Below are 18,884 nucleotides of genomic sequence, written 5' to 3'. Positions count from 1 at the left end.
GGCGCACGATAGCCAGATGGTTAAGATCGGCCATTATTCAGGCATATGTATCTAAGGGGGTGGAGCCTCCACAGGGTATTAAGGCACATTCCACCAGGGCTGTAGCAGCTTCACAGGCAGAGTGTGCTGGTGCTTCCCCGGAGCAGATCTGTAAGGCTGCAACATGGTCTAGTTTCTCGACTTTCGTGAAACACTACAGACTGGACCTGCTTTCGACCAAGGATCAAGCCTTTGGACGCAAAGTACTACAAGCAGTGGTCCCACCCTAGGGTAAGGTGCTCGCTTATCCTCTCTACAGTACCTGTCCTGAAAGACGAACAGGGAAAATTGGGGTTACTTACCGGTAACATCCCTTTTCCAGGAGTCTTTCAGGACAGCACTGGTACCCACCCTTTTTTTCTAGGGGTATTTCTGAAAAACTCATCATACAAGGCCGTCAGGTAAGATGAAAAGTGATATTTGTTTGACGTGTTCTTGTGTCTCCCCAGCTGGCCGGAGGTACTCTGGAAAAACTGAGGAGCTGAGGGAGGATGAGGCTTAAATCCTTAATTGGAAGGCGGTGTTTCCTAAGAGGGGAGGAGCCTGTGTCTCTCTACAGTACCTGTCCTGAAAGACTCCTGGAAAAGGGATGTTACCGGTAAGTAACCCCAATTTTTTTTTTTTTAAAGTGCGCTTGTAAGACCGCTGCGCAAATACGGTGTGACAAAAAGTATTGCAATGACTGCCATTTTATTCTCTAGGGTGTTAGAAAAAAATATATATATATATAATGTTTGGGGGTTTGAAGTAATTTTCTAGCAAAAAAAAACTGTTTTAGTCTCGTAAACACCGAATCTGAAAAACGGGCTCGGTAATCAAGTGGTTAATAGGAGAATTCAACCCCTGAGTGTTGTGTGTCACAACACGAAGGGGTGTAGAAGGGTTATTTGAGCCATCCATGGATCTTGAACATCGCTACCGTCAGGTTGCATACTGTAAAATGAATCCACAACCTATAAAATCCATATTTTGGCAGGTAGGCCGACGGCAGAGAAAACAGAAATGCAAGAAAAAATGAAAAGAGAAAGATAAAAATATAAACAGTAAAGCAAAATGTAGTATAACATTAGGTCAAACCATGACCCAGAATGAAGGAAGAGAATGTTCCCCCTACCCTCATTCAAACAAAAAATTCCAAAATAGTCCATTTTAAAGGACCAGGTACTTACTTCCCAGGACGACAAAAAGTCGATCTAAGTAAGTTGAGGCTCAATACCTCACCGTCGTCTGCAACCGACAATCGTTAAACTTTAAATGAAATTATTTTTTAGGAAGAAATTGATCTCATACAATTTATGCATTATGACAAATGTCAAAGTAAGATATCCCAGTATTCAGAGAGAATTTTTTTATATATATATATATATAATATCCCTTCAGTAACCTTTCAGGTTAAGTATTTAGAAACCGACAAATAATGTATAATATGAGACAGGGAGAGAAAAAAAAAAATTGTATACATACCTTTTTAAATTTGATGACCCATCAGATGGAGGGGGGAAAAAAAAGTGATTTCTACGGATAATACGGTTCAAAGTCAGGTAATGGAGGCCTTCCCAACTTTCCTGTGTTTGACTCTATTCCAGTCATACGAAGCAGGGCTAGTAGGTGTATGTCTTTTAGCTGAAGATAGCTGTGAAGGTGTAGTATCCATGTCTGGTTCGGATGAAATAATCTTCAGGTCCAATAATAGTCTTTCACCTTCCTGAAAATTGCGTACTATATAATGTGTGCCGTTATAAGTAAATTTTAGAGCAAATAGGCCCATTTATACTTGACGTCCTTTTTCATGAGGGCAGACAGTAATGGTTTCATCGCTCTCCTCTTCTGAATCGTATAAGGGGAAATGTCAGAAAATATTTGGATCATTGCTCCTTGGTACTGCAAATGTTCTTGTTGGCGAGACTGTTTCATTAATTCCTCTTTGGTTGTATAATAATGTGGTTTGACCACCACATCTCTTGGCAAACCATCTTTTCGTAATGGACCTAAGGATCTATGTGCTCTATCCAATTCCAATTTGTGAGCAGGAATGGATGGAATCAGAACTTTAATAATGTCTTGTATTGCTAAGTGAACATTAACAATGGATTCAGGTAACCCCCTGACCCTGAAATTATTTCTCCTTGATCTGTTCTCCAGATCATCTATCCTATCTTGAGCAGCCTCCTTGCATGTATTGCAGATGGTCAGCATTCTGGTCGATTCTTGAAACATTCGCATCCAATTTATGTTCGATAGATTCGATCCTGTTTCCAAGACTTTGAAAGTCAGCTCTGGTGTCTCTAGTGATCCTCTCAGCGGTCTGCGCCAGTCCCCTATCTAACATTTCAGCTATTCTGTTAAACAAATCAGTGACATTGAAAGAAACATCAAGCGCATGTTCAGTGTTCGTATTCTCATGAACAGGAGGATATTGTAATGGGATTGCAGTAGAAATAACATGACCAGTCATTTCAGTTACCGTTCCGTCTTTCAGTACAGAGGAATATAGATCAGAAGGTGTGTTAGATCCCAAGGAATGAGTTATAGAGGTAACAAGTGATTGAGATGAAATTTGCCTGTCGGACATAGAGGCCTCTGTAATATTCAGCTTGTGTGTCTGAGGTGTGGCAGCCATTTTGTTGAGATTCTTCTCAGTAGCTGAGTCCTTAGTATTGGGTATGTCTTTTTTTGTGTTTTCCCTTCATAGACTGGATTTGTAATATTTGTAATATTTTGTCTACACCCACAGGTGTCGATTTAATATCAATAGTAGGACTTATAGCACTTTTGTAACTACAGAATGACCATGTGCAAGGAGATATATTATTCCTATGGATGGTTCCTTACTAGACCCCAATATCTATATTCAGTCAGCAATATTTTAAAAGACCAGTATAGATTGAATTTCCATATTGTATACTAACTGCGGATGTAATTTTTGTGGATGAGAAAGATCAAGATCTTCAGTCGATAAACATCCGGCGGCGAGCGGAGCTCCCTCCTCAAACCGCCATCTTAGGAGCACCTATATATTGGCCTGTAATAAGTTTCATGCAGGTAGATAAGCCTATATAGGCCGATTAGTGAAGGAAAATTCTCTCTTAAGCCTCAGTCTTAAGAATTGTAAGTTTAATGTTAATCCATATAATGATAGGAAGCTGTGAGGCACATAAAAAAAAATTAAAGAAGGCAATGCAGCCTAAGGGTCTATGGAGTAACCAAATGGCCACCGTTTATTTCCTGACCCTGAATATTGTCTTCTGTAAAGCCCTATTGTAGGCCTATCAATATACAATATATCTTCTCAGCGAATGGAATCAATTGATATAATATCCAGTATCTGTGTATGTTCTGCCCGCCGTCACAGTACTTTAGCTTGAAGGGTATGATATTCACGGCGCCCTAAAATGGCGGCGGGTCTCCAGATTAAAGATCCGCTCCCGTCCCTAATAGCCGCCACTAATCACCGCTCAGGCTTCTGTCCCCGGGCCTCCACCCAGATCGCTACCTATACGAGGAGGGTGACACTATGATTGTGTCTATCTCCGCTGTGTTTACCTCACTCGAGCGCAGCTGCGACCAAGGCTTCGTAGGCCTCAAAATGGCGACGGGGCGTCTCCAATTGAACTCTGTCACGGACCTTATTACACCGCCGGCGGACCTTTAGAAGGTACAGTAACGTTATAGGGCTGTGCAGGGAGAGTCCCCGAATCAGGATGGAGGGGTTAGGAGCTCGTATCTCCGATTCTCAATACCGGATGGCTTCTGTTTCAAGTCAGCTTGACGGAGCCTCCTCAGAACGCGTCCATTGCCATCCGCGTCCGGCCATGCCCCCGACATGAAGTTTCTTATATACTGGATGTCTATACCCTCATAAACCTGTGCCTTAACATGTATGTACAAAATCTCACAAAATGACTTATAATGTACTGTTTTATTATTCTACATAAGCGACTATTTTGTAAAATGACTTTTATCCAAATATAGTTGTCTTTCTCCAATAAAAAAAAAAATCAGTTAGCCAATGGCACAGCCAGAGAGGGGAGTCTAACGCTTCTTAAGCAGTTACAGCAACACTTTTTTTTATCCCTTTTTGAAATAAAGGTTTCTCGTAAATAAGTTGATCACTGTAAGCATCACTATCAGTGTTAAATTGATTGTCTCAACCCCTTGACACTTTTTACTGGACGGCTTTGTTCTGTTAAAAGAAGTTGAAAAAAGGCTTACTGGTTGAATTACCAGGTGAAAAAATACATAAGAAATTGCTTAAAAGATAAAACTAATGCATCCACCAGGTCTAAGAATATGCAAGCTACGATATAATATTTTATTGTGGATTTATTACTGCTTTTAAAGTAGTAGTAAATGTGTCTAAAAAAATAAATAACTTTCCCTGCAAGAAAAAGGCATAATTTGCTAGTATGCATTGCATACTAGCATATTATGAAAGATTTGCCTTGAAATGAAGCCCTCCAGCAGTGCTGATGAGTCTTTTGTCTTCACCTGGTCTTGCTTCCGGGTTGGCAGGGTCTGGCCATTCGAGTCACGTCGACCGCAGCACAGAGCTCTGAAGGAACGTCCCGAGTATGCCGTTCCGTCAGTGCACATGTGCCAGTGATGTCACCGGCTGCAGAGACACTGAATCTCTCCTAAATGGTGCATGTTTAGAAGATATTCCTTGTACCCAGAGGTAAACTTTATTATAAGCTTATCTGCAGGTACGAGATTGCAGTGGGAGTTTACTACCACTTTGAGACTGAACTATACCCTCCTATCATTTACAGCCAGGGATGCCCTCTTAGCCTCTGGAGTTGCATTTGGAATCTGAAGTTGCCATGATGCTGCAAATAAGATCAGTTATGACACCAGCTTTTTGATGACTTGACAGTTCAGCTCAGAGCACAAGCAACTGACAATTATCATTCACAGCATGCCTTGAATGTAACTGCTTAAAAAAAAGTGAAACTGATGGGTTTAGTTCCGCTTTTAAAACAGGATAAGCTCAAAAACAAAAGTTTATTGGGAATTACAGATTTTACTGGTAAAGCAAAATCTTGTTTTATTTACATATGCTTTGTTATCTTCCAGATGCTTCCCTTTCAGAAGATACAGCATAGCATCACATCACAAGACCATCAGCCAACACCTGACAACTGTATAATTAGTATGGTTGTAGGTCAGCTTAAGGTAAAAGCCTGTGGCATTTTTATTTTTTTTTTTATATCAGATTTTGGCTATTTTTGCATAGTATAAAATTAGGCTAATGTTTTTACCTGTAGGTTTTTCCCAGTGACTCAAGCCTAAAATCTAATCAAACTAACCAGGAATTTAGCGTTAATTTATTAACTAACAGCATAACTCTTTGGATAAGTTCACATGGGTGTTTATCAGGTGATTATTTAACAAGTCCTTGACACTTGGTTTTGATGTTTAGTTGTTGCCTCCAGAGTCGCACAAAATCAACATCGGAAGATTCCCAAACATTGTGCACTCTACACTAAGCGTTGGGCTGTTAACCACTTTGATACAGGGAATTTTCACCCCCTTCCTGGCCAGACCAATCTTAAGCTTTCAACGCTGTAACATTTTGAATGACCATTGCTCGGTCATGCATCGCTCTGTACAGAATGTACTAATTTTTTCCCCCCACAAATAGAGCTTTCTTTTGGTTGTATTTGATCACCTCTGCAGTTTTTATATTTTGCGCTATAAACAAAAAAGCGACAATTGTGAAGAAACACAAAAACATTTTTCTCCGTTTAAGTATAGCTATTCTTTAGAAAACAAAAGAAAATAATTGAACAGCCGCACTCCTGGAAAAGATTCCTGAATTGTCCTTTAAAATGGAATACATTACAATCCACAGCAAAGGTGAAAACGGGATACACAGCTGATGTTTCGCACTGATCCTGAGTGCTTACTCATAGCTGTTCTTTAGCCATAATGTATTCTTCTACACATTTCTGGTAAAGATCGCAATAAGCGTATATTGATTGGTTTGCGCAGAAGTTTCTGTAGTGAAGACGCCCCTAAGTCACGTTAAATGTTTCCCATTGGGTATGGATCCTTCTGATCTCCACACTTCCTGGTTGTCTGTTTCCTGATAACCACAGTACTGGGAGCTTTCTCTCTGTGGTCACTAATCAAGGAAGTGTGACTACTGTGTGTCTAAAACCCCACAGCACCAATTAGTTTCATTTTCCAAACCATCACTGCCCTGTATTGGCTCTGTGGCTCTGTACAGCAGGAAACATGCAAAAACGAAACTAGAAACTACAGGTACATTATGATTGATTTTTATCTATTTTTAATCGTTTTTAAAAGGAATCAGTTAACTAATATGTCTCTCTACCCTGTAAACAGTCATTTCAGCAAAAACTTTTTTTATTTACCACTCCTTTAAGGCCATAACCTTAGAACCCTGTAAATGCGTTTCTTGCAGTAGAATAATATGGGGTTTGTACCTCCTTAAAATAATCAGACTAGAGACCTCTTCACCTTCGCGTTTAGACCTCTCACGTTCCAAGACATTAAGCCTATTTTGCTAGCCATGTATACAGAGAAAATATAGGCATAGGACAGGCATGTCCAAAGTCCGGCCCGCGGGCCAATCGCGGCCCGGTTTTTAGGTTCAATACGTTTTTATTGTCGTTTTAACAAAGAGGCAAAACAGCATCGATCAGGACAGGCACCCAACATGGGGCCATCCGATCTACAAACGTAGAAACATACAGAGTAGAAAGAAAACAATAAACGGTTACATTGCCATACCTATCATGCGATGTGGTACCTACAAATATGCAATAGGCACTAAGGTGGCATATAGATGTTTCAAAAAATACAGACCAGCATTGGGCAGAGACTACGCTTGGTGCGGCCGCCCCTTTGGGAGCCTGCTGCGGCCGGGAGCCTGGGCAGTTATGACCATGGCACATGACAAGTTAGGTGCTGGGATGTAATGGGTACTTAAACAGTAGGGGGAATGCACCGCGACCTGGGGGTTCGTTCGGTGTACCAAATCGATGAATGACTAGTGAGAAATGAAACAAAAAGGAAGGAGAAAGTGTATGGTCCGTTTAAAAGGCCCTGGAGAAGGGCCGGGAGCTAGGAAAAAGGGAAGAAGTGGAGATAGATAGAAAAGTTGAGTGAAGAGAGGGGTAAGGGGGGGAGAGGGGGGGTGGCGGCGTGCTCCGTTCCTTGGGGTTCTATCCCCAGCTAGGCTGAGGGATGAGCCTGAATGAAACAGGCGAGTGGGAGGTTAGATTGGGTTCAGTCTGGTTTTAAGCTTATCTGAAGTAGAGTAATGCCTCCATATACTCCAGGTGAAGGAGAATTTAGCATGAGTGTTGAGGGATTTGGCTTGTAGCTCCTCCATAATCATTATGTTGTTCATTTCACATACCCATTCGGCTGGAGACGGGGGGGTGGAGGATTTCCAATGTCTGGATATCAGCTGCCTACCAGCGTTTAAACAAAACTTCAGGAGGGTGTGTTTTTGGTACTTAATGGAGCCTGGGAGGACAGAGAGAAGGGCCGCGGAGGGGGATGGGGCCAGCGGTTTGTCATAGAGATCTGAATACATCTGGAAGATTGAGTTCCAAAAAGGGCGAATCGGCTCACACTCCCACCAGATATGATAGTACGTACCTGTGGCATGGTCGCATCTCCAGCAAGAGTCAGGGGCGGACGGGAACATGATCCTGAGAGTGACCGGAACGCGGTACCACCTAGACAACACCTTATAGTTCTTTTCTTGAGCATAGCTCGAGATAGATGACTTGTGAGTATAGAAAAATGCTTTGTTCCAATCAGCCTCGCTAATATCTCCACCAAGGTCCTCCGACCAAGCTGCTGTAAACCCGGGGAGGGAGTCGTGGGTGTGTTCCAATACTGATTTGTATATCTGGGAGAGAGTATGTCGCGGTGTGTCCTGAAGTGAGCAAAGTTGCTCGAAGCTTGTCAAAGGTCTATGGACCTTGCCAGTGTCATGTAGTGACTTGCAATAGAATGACAGATGTAACCGAATGAGCCAGGTCACTCGAGAGGTGGTGGAGGGTTCGGGTGTGGCAAAGGTCCCAGTGGAGGCATCTACAAAGCGGCATGCAGTGGGCCAGGAGGTCTTGTCATAATCGTCTATGATCTGGGTCGACCTGCTCTCTGGGAGAGCAGGGTTGTCGAATAGTGGGGTTAGAGGTGCCGGGTCGGTGGAGAGAGCGCATACCTCCCTCTTTCGATACCAAATGGTCAGGGCATCCCTAGTCAGGGGAGATATCCCCGGGAGGGAGCGGAATGTTTTAGCGTAACCCCACAGCAGGGCCCTAGTGTCCACAGGGGACAAGTCCCGCTCTACCAGGGTGGAGACTTTACGTGACGGGCGGGGGAACCACTCCAGGATTCGCGAGAGTACCGCCGCTGTATGGTAGAGCTCGAAATCAGGAAGGCCTGTTCCCCCTTTTGTAATGGGGGAGCACAAGAGTTTGTGTTTTAATCTAGGGCGGTTACCCCTCCAGATGAACCGGATAGCCATCGAGCGAAGTGAACGGAAAAATGCAGATGGGAGGGCTATCGGGAGCGCCTGGAATAGATACAGTGCCTTGGGCAGGATATCCATTTTTAACGCATTCATGCGACCGAACCATGAAATCGGTAGGTCTAGGCGGTCCTCCGTGAGGCGCCTGAGCTTTGTCAGGAGCGGGCTATAGTTTAACGCATACATTTCCGACAACTTAGCAGGGATGGCAGTTCCTAGGTAGGAGATAGATTTCTCCCGCCATTGGAATGAGAAGTTCGATTTTAGGGCACTGAGGGTCGGTTGCTGTAGGGATATGTTCAAAGCTTCCGTTTTAGAGAGGTTTAATTTGTATTTGCTAAGTCTACCGAACCTGGTGAGCTCCAGCAGAATGGACGGAATGCTAATGTGGGGTTGGGTGACATAAAGAAGGAGGTCGTCTGCATACAAGGAAAGTTTGCAGTGGGAAGAGGGCGTTTGTATACCTCGTACGCTGGGGTTTGCTCTAAGGGCCTGGGCTAGGTGTTCTATGACAAGTGCAAAAAGGAGGGGGGATAGGGGGCAGCCCTGCCTGGTGCCTTTCTTGATCGATATCGTACCGGACTGGACACCATTCACCAGAACGGTGGCAGAGGGGGAGGTATACAAGGACATGATGCGAGAGAGCATTTTGGGACCTAGGCCGATTTGGGCGAGAGTGGCTTGCAGGAATGGCCAGCTGACCCGGTCGAAAGCCTTTTCCGCGTCACAGGAGAGAAGGCAAGTCGGTATACGGTGTCTATGGGCGTAGGCTATCAGATGAAGGGTCTTAGTGGTGTTGTCTCGGGCTTCTCGACCCGGGACGAACCCCACCTGGTCTCCATGAATGATGTCCGGCAGGAGTGGCGCTAGGCGGTCCGATAGGATTTTTGCGAATAACTTCAAGTCGACATTCAGAAGCGATATCGGCCGGAAGTTGGAGCATTGGGAGTGATCCTTGCCGGGTTTGGGGATGACCACTATCTGAGCTAACAGGAGGGAGGATGATGGGGAGTATTGTTCAGAGATGGCATTGAAAGCCTTCTCTAGGAGAGGGGCCAATTGTGCACTGAACATCTTGTAAAACCGGGAGGTAAAGCCGTCCGGGCCAGGACTCTTACCATTTTTAAGTTTCTTAATGGCCGTTAAAAAGTCAAGGTCAGTGAGGGGTTCCTCCAGTTCGTCGGAGTCAACGGCTGCAAGGGGTGGGAGGGCAGTTTCATTGATGTAGGAGGGTACGTCGCATGTTGGGTCGTTCGGGTTAAGCGGGGGAAGGGGGTCTGGGAGGGGAGGTTGTAAAGGTCAGAATAATATTGACGAAACTCCTCTGCAATGGCGGAGTTAGCCAACACTTTACCCTTACTGGGTGAGGAGATGAAAGGGATATGTTTCTTGGTTTGTCGCGGGTTAAGAGTGTTCGCCAGTGATCTACCGCACTTGTTGGCTTGGGAATAATGCGTATATCGGCCTTTGTCTCTTGCCGCCAGAGATCGGTCGGCAAAGATTTGTAGGAGATCTCGTCGGGCATTGGCCAGATCTACCAGTGTAGATGGGTCGGGGGAGCGCTTGTGGGAGTCCTCGAGGGTCGTTATAGCTGCCAGGAGGCGAGTAATGTCCGCTGAGTGAGCTTTTTTAAGTCTGGAGGTATGAAGGTGCCTCTTAGGACACATTTAAGGGCCTCCCATTTTGTGAGGGGATTGGTGTCATCATGTGTATGGTCTGCGATAAAATGTGTGATAGTCTGGGTGATGTCAGCTGAGCAGGCCAGGTCTGACAATAAATTGTCGTTGAGCCTCCACGAGGTGGAGGGGATTTTTCCCAGGCGAACATGGACCGGCGCATGATCAGACCACAGCATGAGGCCGATCGAGGCACTGGGAGAGAGGTCCAGCATGGACTGGGAAATGAGTATGTAGTCTAATCTACTATATGATGAGTGTGGCGGGGAGAAGTAAGTGTAGTCCCTGGCGGAGGGATGGAGAATCCTCCACAAGTCCACCAGGGAGAGGTCAGCAAAGAGGGTGCGCAGCTTGGTCGTAGTAGCCAGCGAGAGCGAGGACTTACCGTTTGATGTGTCTATGCGGGGTATCAGGGCGGCGTTGAAGTCGCCTCCGAAGATCATGTTTGTCACGCTGAACTTCCTCAGGCGGGAGAGGGTGGAAGTGAAGAACTGCAGCTGGTCCTGGTTGGGAGAGTACACATTAATCACAGTATAGATAATTTTCTTATGGGATAGTTTCAAAAAAATAAACCTCCCAGCAGGGTCTATGTAGGAGTCTAACACATCGGGTGTGAACGAGGTATGAAAACCAATAGAGACCCCCTTAGATTTAGAGGAGGGGTTGGTACTGTGAAACCAGGTTGGGTATTGCTTATGGAGGAACTTGGGGACGGAGTCAGATCTAAAGTGGGTCTCTTGGAGGAGGAGGATTTGGGTACGGAGTTTATGAAAATGATATAGAATCTGCCTCCTCTTCTCGGGAACATTAAAGCCTCTGCAATTCAGGGAGGAGACTGTCAAACCAACTGGGGTAGTCATGGGGGAAATTGAGTGGAGAGCAGATCAGTACTTACCGGAGGGGAGCACGCCGGCTCCAGAGGGAGGGGGGAAGGGGGAGGGGGAGGGATGGGAGAGGGAGGGGGTGGGCAAGAGGCCCAGAGGAAAGGAAAGAGGGAAACAGGAGGAGGGAGAAAGAGAAGGTTAGGCCGAAACGGCCACTCTAACACTGTTGCTAGCAACATTTCAGCTATCACCCTAAGGGAGCTGAGAGGCCTAAGTGGGGTGCCGCGGTCGTCGCACGGGGGTGGGGCGCCCGCACACACCACAACAAAAAAAACACAGTACATTGCATACAATCATAAAATAACGGTTAATGTCACAACTGGAAACCCTAAGGGGCTACGGGGAGGGAGACAGCAGGTAAGTACCCATGAGAGTCCCGCCCTCCGCGGAGGACTGGACCTCAGCCGCCTTCCAGATCCCCACCGCCCTCCAGGGTTCTGTGATAGAATACTGACACGCCTTGTCAGTCAGGGAGTGTCTCCGATGGCTGGGGGTGATTCCCCCCCCTGTTCCCTGTAGAGGCAGATTAGGCGAAACAGGGAATCCAACTAACCCGGGACCACTGCGCTAGGGAGGGTAAACAGCAATAGATGGGATCAGCATAACATATAGGGATAGCAGCACCCTCCCCCCCACCCACCAAAAGAGGAAGAGGGGTAAGGAGGGATGCGCCTCCCCCCAACATGTCTCATCAGGCATAGGCCCTCAGCGCAGCGTCCCGTTCCAAATAAAAATAACAATCAAAAGGTAAAGATGAAGCAAAATCAAGGCCCTGGGCCTCAGGCTGGGGTAGTAACAGCGAGGCAGGGCCTACAGCAGAAAACTGGGTGAGATGCGGCAATGAATGAGCCGGTGGCGGTAACTGTCCGATCACCCGTCGGTGGACTTGGACGTCTCAGCTCGTGAGCGACGTGGCTTCTTGGATTGTGTCTTCCAGCCAGAGGGGAGCCGAAATCCAGGAGTTGCGGCCCGCAGAGGCCAGTCCGGTATGGGGATCTGTGGTAGCTCAAAGGTTCCCAGGAATTTAGGGAGGTCGCCCACGGTGCGGAAAATTGCTGATTTGCCCTCGTGGGAGGCGGACAGCTGAAACGGGAACCCCCAACGATATTTGATGTGTTTAGTGAGGAGGGCCTCTGTAAGAGGCTTCAGGGCCCGTCGGAGATCTAGAGTCAGTTTCGAGACGTCGGGCAGGAGGTGTACACGGGCTTCATTAAAGCGGATGGATTCCTGGTTACGTGCTGCTTGCATGATGGCATCTTTAACGGCGTAGAAATGGACCCTACAGTTCACATCCCTGGGGTGGTCTGGATTCGGATTCTTGGGACCTAGCGCCCTGTGGACTCGGTCCAGCTCAATGTGTGCCTCCTTGTCTTTCTGGAGCAGGTCATTGAAAATAGCGGTGATCGCTGGGGCCAGTTCTTTGGGTTCAATCAGCTCGGGGAGGCCGCGCACGCGAATGTTGTTGCGTCTGGCCCTGTTTTCCTGGTCATCCTGGGCCAGCATAAGCTGCTGGATCTGGATGGTGTGTTCATTCAGTATTTGCTTGTGGGTTTGTAGGGCATTCCCTGTCTCTTCCACGCTCTGTTCTACGTCTTCCAGTCTGTGGGTAATGTCCCTGCGGAGCTCAGAGATCTCCCGTTTGTAGGAGCGCTCCATTCGTTGGACACAGGCCTCAAAGTCATGCCTGGTCGGCAGGGCCTTGATGTAGGCCTCTAAGTCCCAGTCGGAACGTGAGCGGTGTGGGTCTGGTGAGTGACAGGAGGAGCGGATGGAGCCTGCGTCCGAGTCAGGGGGAGAGTTGGCTCTCTGTCTGGTCTTCATACCTGCTGTCGAGCGCTGTGAGGAGGATCCGTGCGAGGCCTCGTGGGGGCCCGTGGAGCGGGTCGCCGCCATCTTGGATGAGGGGGTGCCGCGCTGCTCCGGCCTCAATCGCGGGAAGAATCGATCTATGTCGCCGTCCCTGGTCGCTTCGGTGGGGTGGTGGGTGTCTCCCCCTCCCTTTCGTCCCATTACCGATGCGGATTGGCGTGTCAGGGTCTCGGTAGGAGCCGTAGGTAAGCGGTGTGTGCGGGAGCTCCTGGAACAAGCGTCCTAGCTCTCCATGCGTCAAGCCACGCCCCCCGCGGCACGGTTTTTAAACGACCCACCGGCCTGGTTATTTAAACCAGCCTTTCTCATCCAGTGTGCCGCGGGATCAGGGGAGATAAGGGCTGTCAGATGAGCCCAACCCCCTGCTGAACTATACATTGGCACTGCGAGAACCCGTCGGCCTCAAAAGTGAAAGTAAACAGTGCAGGGGAATGTGCTGTGATATCTGCTTCCCCCTACAGTGCAGTACCTGGCTGAATGAGGAAATAAGGAACTGTGCTAATGTTTTAAGTCTGAGGTCCCTGATGTATTGGGGGGGCTCTCTGAACCTTGATTTATGGGTGGGGCTCCCTGGGAACCCTAATGTATGGGGGGGGCTCTCTGGGTACCCTGATGTATGGGGGGGGGGCTCTCTGGGGACCTTTCTGTATGGGGGGGCTCTCTGGGGACCTTTCTGTATGGGGGGGCTCTCTGGGGACCTTTCTGTATGGGGGGGCTCTCTGGAGACCCTGATGTATGGGGGTGCTCTCTGTGAACTCTGATGTATGGGGGTGCTCTCTGTAAACTCTGATGTAAGGGGGGCTTTCTGGGGACCTTGCTGTATCGTGGGGCTCTCTGGGGACCTTGCTGTATCGTGGGGCTCTCTGGGGACCTTGCTGTATCGTGGGGCTCTCTGGGGACCTTGCTGTATCGTGGGGCTCTCTGGGGACCTTGCTGTATTGTGGGGCTCTCTGGGGACCTTGCTGTATTGTGGGGCTCTCTGGGGACCTTGCTGTATCGTGGGGCTCTCTGGGGACCTTGCTGTATCGTGGGGCTCTCTGGGGACCTTGCTGTATCGTGGGGCTCTCTGGGGACCTTGCTGTATTGTGGGGCTCTCTGGGGACCTTGCTGTATCGTGGGGCTCTCTGGGGACCTTGCTGTATCGTGGGGCTCTCTGGGGACCTTGCTGTATCGTGGGGCTCTCTGGGGACCTTGCTGTATCGTGGGGCTCTCTGGGGACCTTGCTGTATCGTGGGGCTCTCTGGGGACCTTGCTGTATCGTGGGGCTCTTGCTGTATGGGGGGGGCTCTTTGGGGACCCTGATGTATAAAAAAGGTTGCAGCTGTATGTCGGTGTGAAAAGTCCCCAGTAAGAGTAGCATCTGGTACTATAGCCATCACTCCAATCTTGCTTATGCGGGGATATTAGAATACTGTAAAATATGCAGCTCAAAAAAGGTAAGTGATAAAGTATCCAACCAGGAAATTAAGGAAGGCAACAAAAGAAAAACTATTGAGGTTGTAAAGGTGTTTGAGAGTTTTTAGATCAGCGCGGGACAGCTAACAGGGAAAAAAAGTGATGTCAGACAAGTACCATAGATGTTATAGGGAGAGTAGTATGTGGCCACATACCGGCCTGTAAAAGAGGCGTAGAACCTTGTGGGAATAGTTCTCTTAATCTTGGAGCAGGGGGATAGTATGTCCCATAGGTGGTCAGGGAAGCAAACTTAAGTCTCAACTATCAATTGGGAGGGGGGGCCCTCTCCTGCCACCGATAACGGTGATCTTGCGGCGAATCCGCCGCGGAGACCACGTTTATCGTTGACAGGACCACTCACTGAAAAGATGGATATCTCGGTTGTGGCAGAAGCTGCTGCTGTTACCGAGATATCCATCTTTAAAAAAATTATGTATGTATACTGTGAGTGGTTCTTAAGTGGTTAAACATTGGCCACTCTGAAATTTTACCACATATTAACAGTCGGGCTCAACGGGGATTCAGGTTGCAGTGAATTGTTGTAGAGAGTAAGATGTCCAGAGCAATCAAAGGTGTGCTGAAGGGTTAGAGCGCTCCCTGGCATCCAGCTAACGAGAGGCATCCAGAGGGGTGTTGAAGAAATAAACTTTGCCTCAATCCAATACTCTCAATTTTGCAGAATAAAGCATACTGTATACCATTTGTAGATCCTGGAGCCTTTTTCTTCACATGTATGAAACTGGCACATTGCTGCGGAGGAGTCTGGGTATATTGAAATGTGGTTACCATTATACTGCAATTCCCCCCGTGATCGTGCTGCATAGAGGATTTTCTCACGATCTCTAAGGCCCCTTTCAGACGAACGGCTGTTTTGCTAAAAGCATGTTTGTTTTGCTGGAATTCAAGACTCCAGGCACAGCGATCAGCTGCATTTGTACAGTGCTTTTAGCTGCGGTTGCGTTTAGCCGCGGCACGATATTGAACGGGGATCCGACTTGGATCCCTGCCAATACCAAGCACTGCGTTTGGTATGAATCTTGAGGGGGGACTCCACGCCAAATTTCAAATAAAAAAAACGGCATGGGTTCCCCCTACAAGAGCATACCAGGCCCTTGGGTCTGCTATGGATTTTAAGGAGACACCCCATACGCCGAAAAAACAGCGTGGGGTTCCCCCCAAAATCCATACCAGACCCGTATCCGAGCAGCAGGCCGGTCAGGAAAGGGGCGGGGACGAGCGATCGGCCCCCCCCTCCTTAACCGTGCCAGGCAGCATGCCCTCAACATGGGGGGGGTCAGTGCGTTGAGGCAGGGAGGTGCCCTGTGGCCCCCCCACCCCAAAGCACCTGTCCCCATGTTGATGAGGACAGGGCCTCTTCCCGACAACCCAGCTCGTCTCTCGTAGGTTTTGGTCCTTGTCCTTTTGTTGTAAATGTGAGTTTTTACTTTGCTACTTCGTTTGTAATGAATTTTTATATACGGTACTGCACCATGGGTCTCCCTCTACTGTCTTTGACCCATATCCTTTGAGCACTTACCGTTACCACGGGTCAGGATAGAAGGTGAAAGATCTAGAGGAGTGGCATTTGTTTATATCCAGTGACCTTTCAGCATACAGAGATCAGGATACGAACTCGGCGTTCGTGGAGATAGGCCCACTATCCATGGCCTCCATGTGAGTGCGTGCATATGTGATGCATCAATCCTTCTTCGAAGTACTCCCACAGGATTACGCTATTATTTCTTTATATTTCTGTTTTCATGTCCTATGATCATTTGATGAGGAGTCTTCTGCCAGCTACATCCTTGAAGATACACCTGTGGTATTTTGAGCTGTCCGTGCTATAGCTCTGAGGTGAGCATTTAGTACCACAAGAGGTGTCTGCACTGAAGTCTGCCCACTTTAAACACTTTTTTTGCTTTTTCCTTTGGTATCACCATCCTAATAGACATTATTATTTTTTATATACACGTGTGGCGTTTTTTCCATGTCTGTGTCTGGAGTGGACATTATATATATATATATATATATATATATATATATATATATATATATATATATATATATATATATATATATACTGTTTTAGTTGCTATATATAGTTTGTCACATTGTTGTTACACATTATATATTTTGTTTTATTTGTATTCACCTCCCCCTTACGTTATATCTACTTTTTCTACATAAGGGTCCTGTTACCCAGCTGGCGGATTTTATATTATTCCCTTGTTGTAGATAGTAGTCTCACAGCGCGTAACCATCACCTATTCACATTTGTTTCTTTTCTGCTAAAGACAGACTATCAGGTGACTGCAGCAATGCCCCCTAGTGTTTAGCATCGATAGCGCAAGAGCCTCACCACTTTCATTTAATGTATTAGTCAGCTCCGGGGGCCCCCCCTCTAGCTCTTTTACGAGGGGGGGGCTGCTTGTTCGATGTCTTTGGCAGGGGGGGTTTGCAGGTCTTCACCGCCGGGGGGGGGGCTTTCTTCTTTAGCTCTTTTACAGCGCCCCCCCGGGCTTCTCATTCGTCGTTTCCGGCGGGGGGTGCCCGGGCTTCTGTCGCCTTCTCCTTCTCTTCTCCTTCTTCGATGTTGACACGTCGCTTCCTCCTGCTGCAATGCCGTGTGCGGCGGCTCGCACCGATTTATATAGGCCTCTTATGACGTCAGTCCCCTCATTCTCCGGGTGCCCGGAGCATGATGGGACTGTGACGTCATAAGAGGCCTATATAAATCTGTGCGAGCCGCCGCACACGGCATTGCAGTGGGAGGAAGCGACGTGTCAACATCGAAGAAGAAGAGAAGGCAGAAGGTGACAGAAGCCCGGGCACCTCCGCCGAAGATGTCGAATGAGAAGCCTGGGGGGGCGCTGTAAAAGAGCTCAAGAAGAAAGCGCCCCCCCGGCGGAAGAGAACCAGATGGCGGTGAAGACCTGCACATCGCCCCCCCGCGCCGAAGAAATCGAAGAAGCAGCCCCCCCTCGTAAAAAAGCTTAAAGAAGAGCTGACTAATAAATTACTTTAATAACCCTGTGTAGTGTTACTTTTTTTCCGCCAGGTGAATGGGCAGGGTTGTCGGGAAGAGGCCCTGTCCTCATCAACATGGGGACAGGGGGTGGGGGGGCCGCTCGCTTGTCCCCACCCCTTTCCTGACCGGCCATGCTGCTGCTCAGGTACGGGTCTGGTATGGATTTTGGGGAGAACCCCACACTGTTTTTTCGGTGTACGGGGTGTCTCCTTAAAATTCATAGCAGATCCAAGGGCCTGGTATGCTCCTGTAGGGGGAACACATGCCGTTTTTTTATTTGAAATTTGGCGTGGAGTTCCCCCTCAAGATTCATACCAAAACGCAGCTGACACGGTGCACTGCGAGTACCTGCAGTTATGTGCCGATATCTGTGGATTTTCGCAGCTGGACGCATCCAGTTCTATTTTTTCTATGCGCCCAAAACTGTGGGGAACAAAACCGCAGGTAACCGTAGTGTGTGAATCATGTCATAGGAAAGCATTGTGTGCTTCTAGCTGCGGTAAAATCTGCAGCTAAAAGCACCATTCTATCCATCCGTGTGAAAGGCCCCTAAAATGCAAGATGCGTGCAATCATCGAGCATGGATGTGACGGCGGGGGTGGAGGTTTAGATTGGATCCTATTTGCCCTTTCAATGGCAAACAAACAAGAGAAAGTAGTATGTGCCATATTTTCTTTAAGCCAAAGTTGCAGGAAGTCTTCAGGTTGTTTACCCTCATGGAATCCCACAAATCGGACGTTATTTCTTCTTTGGCGGTCTCCCATACTCCCCAATTTATCAGAATGGGCAGTAACTTATTTTTGTATGGTTTGCACCTTGCCAATGCCTTCTAATGGGCGGACTACATCTTCCAGATCACAAATTCTCTGTTCTGCTTCCGTGGCCCTATCCCTAATATTTTGCACATCCTACTTACTGTAAGTAGGACATTTCTATGGACTCATTGCGATCAGGTTTGCTGTTAATATGAGAAGCAAGAGGTAAACAGCCTATCCATACTCAGGTGACATCTTTGATTATTGCTTATATTTATGGAGGAACGTATCCCTTAGTAACATTTTGTTAATTCATCTGAGCATTGCTAGACAGGGAGGAATATTTAGTCACTATTTCATTATTTATATTTTAGATGTGTATTACCACTGAGCTAGATCAGGAGTTTGTTTGGCGCACTATTGCTTTTTTACACTGCTTTTGTTTAGTGTCAGAACACTATTTTGAATGGTTGCAGCTGGATTAATTTATTTATCTACGATTTCTTACCATATTTGGGTATTTATACTAGCACTTAAAGGGGTTGTAAAGACAAAAATATTTTCCTCTTAAATTAAAGTCTGACAGTAGCTGATGAAGTAAAAAGTAATGTTTTGCATTATAACTAGTTTGATACCTGTTGAAATCGGGCTGTTTTTTTCACC

The 18,884-nt window shown here is 47.2% G+C and overlaps 1 protein-coding gene across 4 annotated transcripts in view; it reads left to right on the top strand.

The window, feature by feature from the left end:
• NUTF2 (nuclear transport factor 2) overlaps positions 1-18,884 on the top strand; it is a 257,157-nt gene that overhangs the window by 177,195 nt on the left and 61,078 nt on the right. For all 4 annotated transcript variants that reach the window (XM_040328750.1, XM_040328747.1, XM_040328748.1 and 1 more), the window contains one exon: positions 5,113-5,211. In XM_040328750.1, coding sequence (XP_040184684.1) covers positions 5,113-5,211 — 99 coding nt within the window. The remainder of the gene's footprint in view (positions 1-5,112; positions 5,212-18,884) is intronic.

Source organism: Rana temporaria, chromosome 11, assembly GCF_905171775.1.
Source record: "Rana temporaria chromosome 11, aRanTem1.1, whole genome shotgun sequence".
Classification (NCBI taxonomy): domain Eukaryota; kingdom Metazoa; phylum Chordata; class Amphibia; order Anura; family Ranidae; genus Rana; species Rana temporaria.
This window is presented reverse-complemented; position numbering and strand designations above follow the sequence as displayed.